Source organism: Dipodomys merriami, unplaced genomic scaffold (genome assembly GCF_024711535.1).
Source record: "Dipodomys merriami isolate MVZ:Mamm:240054 unplaced genomic scaffold, mDipMer1.0.p SCAF_55, whole genome shotgun sequence".
NCBI lineage: Eukaryota > Metazoa > Chordata > Mammalia > Rodentia > Heteromyidae > Dipodomys > Dipodomys merriami.
This window is the reverse complement of record NW_027206124.1, coordinates 6,516,442-6,523,630: the sequence shown is the minus strand read 5'-3', so window position 1 is coordinate 6,523,630 and position 7,189 is coordinate 6,516,442. Positions and strand designations below refer to the sequence as shown.

Genomic DNA, 7,189 nt, shown 5'->3' with positions numbered 1-7,189 from the left:
CCGGGAGAGGCTGCGCGAGCGCTCCCGCCGCCGTGACGCCCCAGCCACGCGACCGCCAAGACGCGAGGACGGGCGCGCCGGAAATGCGTCATCGGGGCGGGGCACCGCAGGGTCCTGGGAGGCCACGCCTGCCGCACGCCGGCGGTTCCCTCGGAACTGGTTACTCCGGAGGTGGAAGTCGCACGTTTGAGACTCCTCTCCGGTTCACCGCCACGACGCCGGAGGTAGAGCGGTGGCGCCAGCCTTGAGTGAAAAAGCTCGGGGGCCGCGCCCCGGCCCGAGTTCAAGCCCCGCAACAGCCAAAAAGAGAAAAACCCCAGCCTCAGCCCCAGCGCGCACACACGGAACCATACACGTAACAGGTTTCCAGCCAAACGCTGAAACTGGAGGCGTGGCACACGCCAAAAGGCCAAGTGATAGCAAGAAGCCCTGAGTTCAAGGACCCACGCCCCCCCCCCAAAAAAAAAGTCTAAGCCCGGTACCCTGGGCTGGAGGCTTTCTCAAGTGTAGACCCCCCCCACCCCCACCCCCAGCAAGGAAGGGAGAAAAACAAGAGCTTCCGAGTCCGGCAGGAAAGGTAAGGTCCTGGGAGTGCTCAATAAAGGAGGAAGAGGCCAGCTTCAACTGATTTTACTGCTGTGGCGTGAGGGAGAGCAGGTGGAGCCACTGTGCAGGACCCACGAGCAACCATTTCCACTTGGCCAGTCTTAGGTTACAGGACAGCATGGTCCTGGAGGAGGGGCTAGGAACAGGCTTGATCTGTGTAGTTGGTTCCACTAGGTGGTTTTCCCAATGGGACTCTATGGCAGGACCCTGCCTCCCCCTGAGCCTCGCTAGCCACCTGCAGCAACTTCCACCGAGGTTCCAGCTGTGCTCTTAGACATTTCAGGGTCTGGATGTCCTCTGGAGAAGCCATTAAGAAAGGGCCCAAGCTGGGAGGTGCCTCTCCATGCAACACCGGAGCCAGGGTTGTTACAAGCTGGGGTGCAGATTCCTGGACCAGAGGCAGAAATTCAGGCAATAAAGAACTAGTATCTTTCTGCCTCCATGGACAGCATATCTATCATGCCCAGCTTACCTCCTCCAGGAGAGCCAGGACTCGGCCTGCTGCTGGAATTCGAAGCATTGCAGCCAGAAGAGCAACATGGGGGTTCTGTAGCCCTTGGGCAGGCCCCACTGTCACCAGCACCAGCTCAGGCTGGAAGCTATAGGCTAAAGGCAGTACCAGACCCAAGATGTAGTTCAGGAATCCTCCTGTTGTCTGTGGGGACAGAGGCAGAGTCTCAGTCTCTGAGTTATGAGACACTTTTGCTGGCTCCTGCTTCTCCCAATCTGAGTTCCTGGGGTGTGAACATGGAGCCAGGAAGAACTAGTGACCTGTTGATGCTAGTATCTGCCCCCAAACCGCACAGCCACTCACCCCTGGCAATGGTGTGGAGATGTGGAACGCAGACCGGACAGCTGTCTCCTTGCCTCCAATGTTCAGCCACAGAATTCTCCTTCCAGGAAAAAGTGTACCATCAGAGCCAGCTCACCACCCCTCTGAGCCCAGATGACTGAGGACAGAGATTTCAGGGTCACAGAAGGGAAGGGAGGCAGGGATGCAGGGACTGTCGGTGCATTGTTCCCAGAGGCTCCCCTCTTTAACTTCAGCTGTGAAAGATCCCATTCTGTGCTACACAGTGCCCTACCTACCAGTAACTCCTGGGGGGTGGGGGGTTGACTTTGCCTGCTACCTGCCCATCCACATGCACAACTGGACACACTGTGACCGGAGTCATACCCATCATCAGCAATGTCCAGGGGCCAATCTAGCTCTCCCAGGACCAAACAGAGCAGCCTGAAAAAGATGTTGCCCAGGTCAGATTGCTCACACTGTCAGGCCCTTGCTCTTCATGTGGCCAGTTAAGCAGGAGGTACCCAAGTGCCACACCTCTGTAGGATCAGGATAGCCAGGTGAGCTCACCTCTGAGCTCCACGGGACAGACTTTGTTGAATGGCCACATCCAAGGTAGCTGCTTTACCACAGGCTGGGATAGCTGCAATGCCACAGGTCACCTGTGGGATGAATAAATAGTAGACAAGAGATGAGCTAGCCAACTCCAAATCAGGTAAACAGCTCTATTTCCCACTTTTTTTTGGTCCCATCTAAGTGACTCCATCCTTCCCTTACACTCAGATCAAATTACTCCTTTATTTTTATTTTTAAAATTTTTGTGCCAGTCCTAGGGCACAGTCTGAGGCCTGGGCACTGCCTCTGACCTTTTGTGCTCAAGGCTAGCTCTCTACCACTTGAGCCACAGCTCCACTTCTGGCTTTTTGGTGGTTAATTGGAGATTACAGTCTCATGGACTTTCCTGCCCAGACTGGCTTCAAACTATGCTCCTCAGATCTCATCCTAGTAGCTAGGATTATAGCTATGGGGCTTAAATCTGGCTTAAATCACTCCAGTTCTATAAATAAGATTCTTATGACTATATTTTAAGCTATCCATTTCACCACTCTGCCAAAGAGCATTTTCCTACCTATCCCTTTGCAGTTTTTATGTAGGTCCAGCACTTTAAACTCAGGTCACCAGACGCCGGTGGCTCACACCTGTAATCCTAGCTATTCAGGAGGCCGAGATCTGAGGATGATGGTTCAAAGCCAGCCTGGGCAGGAAAGTCTGTGAGACTCATCTCCAATAAACCACTAGAAATCCGGAAGTGGCGCTGTGGTTCAAGCGGTAAAGCACTCTCCTTGAGCTGAAGAGCTGAGGGATAGCGCCCAAGCCCAGAGTTCAAGCCCCACAATCTACAAAAAAAATAAAAATAAACTCAGGGTTTGGGTCCTGTCCTTGAGTCTCTGCTCAAGGCTAGTGTTCTTCCACCTAAGCCAAAGCTCCACTTCCACCTTTGTGGGGGCTTAACTGGAAATAAGATCTCACAGGCTTTCCCACCCAGCTGAGCTTCAAACCATGATCCTCAGATCTCATCCTCCTAATAAGCTAGGATTATAGGCATGAGCTACCATCATCTGGCCCCTGGGCTGTTTTGAGAACACATCCATCTGTCTGTGTAGTCTGCACACACAGTACTCTTCTGGATAGACCCCACCTCATGGCCCCTAGTCTCCAGCAACCCTACCTTCCCATTCAGGATCCCATCTACGAGGAACAGGAACTTCCCAAGCGCAGAAAGGGCCTTGTCTTGGGTCAGGGACTCGTGTTGCCTGTGATGTGCCAGCCAGAGGAATAAGTGTACCAACTGACAGTACATCAGTTGCAGGCACAAAACAGAGGCGCCTCCCCAGGCCTGCCCTGCCCACCTGGCCCAGGCTTCTGTCTCCTGCCTGCCCACTGACACCTCCTCCTGAAGCAGCACTTCAGGGGACAGGGCCAGGGTGGCACTTGGCCCAGTCAAAGCAACAGCCATGTGGATGGGAGATGCAGGTGTGGGGTGGAAACCCAGCAGGCCCAGGGCTGCTGCCTCACCGGTGGGGCCCCCAGGAAGCAGAGGGAGCAGCCTCCCCTCAGTGGAGCTGGTGCTAGGACTCGGCACGGGGGCCCTGTCTAAGGGAGACTCAGAGTCACGACCACCACACAGGAGCCCAGGGTGAACCCTCCAGCCTGGGCCTAGGCCATAATGACCTTGTTGGAGGCTTGTCCAGTGAGGGGCCTGGGCAGCCCGGACGCTCTGTATGGACTCCAGGGCACTGTAGGGAGATCAGAGCTGTGAGCCTGCCCACGCCAGCCCCTTCCACCCTGTGACCCTCGCACCTCTGACAGGGTTCCATGGACCCCTGCAGCACAGGGCCAGGGTCCCCCAGCAGCGCCTGTACTGTCATGCACACAGACTCGGACAAGGAATCCAGATGGTATCCACCCTGGGGGGGGGGGGGGGGAGAAGCGGGGAAACAAGTTAGGGGAGAGGTGTCACAGGGGTGGACAGCTATACAAGTGCCCCACCAGACTGCCTCACACCTGACTCCTCCCATCCCAGGTGCTGCCGCCTCACAGCTGCCCCCTCCTCCTACCCCCTCCCCCATCCAAGGCGCTGCCCCTTCACACCTGGCTCCCCCCTCCCACACACCTCAGGCGCTGCCCCCTCACACCTGGCTCCCCCACCCCCCAGGCACTGCCCCCTCACACCTGGCTCTCCCCCACCCCCCAGGCGCTGCCCCCTCACACCTGGCTCTCCCCCACCCCCCAGGCGCTGCCCCCTCACACCTGGCTCCCCCCTCCCATCCCAGGTGCTGCCCCCTCACACCTGGCTCCACCCACCCCCCAGGCACTGCCCCCTCACACCTGGCTCCCCCCCACCCCCCAGGCGCTGCCCCCTCACACCTGGCTCGCCCCATCTCACACCTAGCTGCCCCACTTCCGAGTGCTGCTGCCTGGATTCTGGCCCATGAACACTACTGACACTTACCTCCAGCACGGCACAAACCCGGCCTCCAGCCAGCACTTGCAGCAACTGTGTAAGGTGAGCAAAGCACTCGGGGGTTGCCTGCATCTGCCCCTGAAGCAAAGAGCCACATGTGGTGGGGGCCTGGGATCTAGACTCCAGAGCCTCCCAGCCAGCGGCTCTTACCTCAGGGTCCCCAATGGCTGAGTCGAATCCTGCTGAGACCAGCACCAACTCTGGGTTAAACTACAGGCAGAGCCCGGTAGGAGGGTCAAGAAAGAGCCTGAGTTCTAGACACTGCCACCCCCCCACCCCCGAGAAACCCTCCCCAGCCCCGAGAGGTCCATTCGTGCACGAGAGGAACACCTCCCGGTGGTCTTCCGGCCTTGCACAGGCCCCCATCCTGGGGCACACCAAATGCAGCCACCTCAAAGGCCAGCGGGAGCAGTACGTGCAGGAAGGCAGCCAGGTAGTCAGCATTTCCCATCCCCACCTGTGCCAGGGCAGAGAGGGCATCAGTGATCCCAACTTCCCAAGAGGGACCCACATTCTGGGGGAAGTCGCTAGTGGGCATCCCAGGAAAGAGGCTCAAAGCTGGGGGCAGGGGTGCAGGGGGAGACGTGGACTGGATAGAAAGCAGGGGCTGGGTACCTGGTTCCAGGGCAGGTTGACTGTGAAGCCTCGGCCCTGTCCCTGCCCAACTGCATCTGTATCTGACTCTCGCAGGAAGGGCCAAAAGCGCCCGTATTCATAGCGGTGCCAAGAGAAATAAAGGACGCTAAGATAACCAAGGAAATCGATCAGGCCTTCTGCAGTCCCACAGTTTTTCACAGAACTTTGACATCTGAGCACATGGCTCTTTCTCCCCATTTGGAATTTCTTAGGCTGGTCTGGATACCCCAAAAGTGGTAAGTGCTGGGAAGAGTCTGGACACCCCACAAGCGGTAAGTGCTGGGAAGGGTCATGTCTGTGCCTCAAGCTCACCTGGGGTCATCTTCAAAGATATACTGGATGCCCTGGCCATGGTGGACATCCCAGTCGACAATGAGGATCCTGGGATCAGACAGGGCTGGGGATCACTGAGAGGAAGGACCTTCCCACTCTAGCCAAGGGCAGGAAAGGCTAGGGGTGACCTCTCAGCCACCAGCTCCACCACCCCTGCAGTCAGCCTGCAGCCCTTACCTGTGCAGCCCATGTTTCTGCTTGGCATGTTTGGCCGCTATTGCCACATTGTTGAACACGCAGAACCCATTGGCAGCTGCCCTGTGGCTGTGGTGTCCCGGAGGCCTGAATGCAGAGCCGGGGATACAGGATGCGTCGGAGCGCACAGGGACACCATGGGGAGGCTGAGGCATGACAGCTCTCACCTCACCAGGGCAAGCCCATTGGGCGCAGCTCCGGTCAGCACAGCCTCCACCAGCTGCAGTGTGGCCCCCACCGCCAGGCGGGCACAGTGGAAGGTGCTCTGTGTGGGGGGGGGGTTAAGTCAGCCCACACCTGCCCAGCCTGTGCCAGGCTGCAGGACACACGTGTTGAGCGGAAAGTGAGGCTCAGGTGAGTTGGCAGTGACAGCAAGCACGGCGAGCAGGCCGTGGCAGGGCGCCGGCACGCTCAGCCACAGCACAGGTGGGCTGCAGCCATGGTGTGCATACAGGGCGGGAGGCTGAGTCTGCACTCACCGGGTGGAAGTAGACGGCATCATACTGTTTAGACAGTGCCCGGAGTTCATCCTCGTCCAGGGTCTGGGTCTCCCGCACCAGGGCCACATATTCGGGGCTGCAGGTCAGCGAGCAGGCAGGCCCCGAGCCGAAGAGGAGGAGGAGACCGGGGAGAGTATCCATCCTTGTCCCGACCCTCGGACCCCCCCCACCGTGCTCTGAGCCCCCACCACCCCGTGAGACCCCGAAGAGGCAAGGACAGACCTGTGCACCAGGCCCAGCTCGGCCTCGGACGCCTCGCACGCAGACAGGCGCAGGCAGCGCTGCTCCAGGCCCCGCAGCCGCAGGAGGCTCAGGACGGCGACCAGGCGCTCCGGGCGCTCGAGCTCACACTCCGGGCTACGGCCGACACGGGTCTCACCGTCGGCGTCCCCTCCCCGGGACCCCCCCGCGGCCGGCTCCCAGGAGCACCCCCGCCAGGCCTCCCCCCCCCGGCCTCCCGCCGGGCCCCCCTACAGCCGGCCCCCGAGGACCCCCTACAGCCGGCCCCCGCGGACCCCCCAGGGCCCCCCTCGCCCCCCCCGGCGCCCCGCCCGCTGCCCCCTCTCGGCCGGGCCGCCCTTACTCGTCCCAGAGCAGCCGGGCCGCGGTCATGTCCTCGTGGTACACGAGCGCGGTGGCCATGGCCGCGTCCACTGTGGGTCAGTGGCAGAGCGCAGCCTCCGCTGTCCGCCCCAGGGCGCCGAGCACAGGCGGGATGCGAATGCTTCGCAGAAGCCACCGGCGGGCAGCAAACCCCGGGGCAGGCGGGGCTCGAGCCTGACTTCCGGCTTCTCCGACGTGCGCGGAGCCCCGCCTTCCCGCCCCGCCTTCCCGCCCCGCCTTCCCGCCCCGCCTTCCCGCCCCGCCTTCCCGCCCCGCCCTGCTCGTACACCCCGCCCACCCCGTCCCATTCCCTGCTTGCCCCGCCCCGCCCCCACGGCCCAAGAGCCCCGCCCCTCGCTCCACCCCGCCTCCGCCCTCCAAGCTCCGCCCCGTAGCAGCGAGAGCCACGCCCCTTGTTCCGCCTCCGCCCGCCAACGCCCCGCCTCCATACCCAAGAGCCCCGCCCCTCGCCCCGCCCCTCGCCCCGCCCCCAGTCAACCA

The 7,189-nt window shown here is 60.7% G+C and overlaps 1 protein-coding gene across 5 annotated transcripts; it reads right to left on the bottom strand.

Moving 5' to 3' along the window:
* Nucleotides 1-614: 614 nt before the first annotated feature.
* Hdac10 (histone deacetylase 10) lies at nt 615-6,855 on the bottom strand. 5 transcript variants are annotated; one of them, XM_069999775.1, is made up of 19 exons: nt 6,669-6,855; nt 6,308-6,442; nt 6,065-6,161; nt 5,753-5,850; nt 5,568-5,672; nt 5,370-5,438; nt 5,037-5,163; nt 4,813-4,878; nt 4,572-4,631; nt 4,410-4,499; nt 3,758-3,864; nt 3,629-3,693; nt 3,307-3,550; nt 3,126-3,210; nt 1,967-2,058; nt 1,784-1,840; nt 1,421-1,499; nt 1,079-1,261; nt 615-994 (listed from the first exon to the last, which is right to left on the bottom strand). In XM_069999775.1, exons 1-19 carry the CDS (start codon nt 6,725-6,727, stop codon nt 743-745), a joined length of 2,070 nt encoding a protein of 689 aa, XP_069855876.1. In that variant the 5' UTR covers nt 6,728-6,855; the 3' UTR covers nt 615-742. The 5 variants fall into 5 exon arrangements, with proteins under 5 accessions (XP_069855876.1, XP_069855875.1, XP_069855879.1 ...); XM_069999774.1 differs by having other exon boundaries at nt 3,307-3,546; nt 3,629-3,864; XM_069999778.1 differs by lacking the exon at nt 4,813-4,878.
* Between the last annotated feature and the right edge of the window lie 334 nt (nt 6,856-7,189).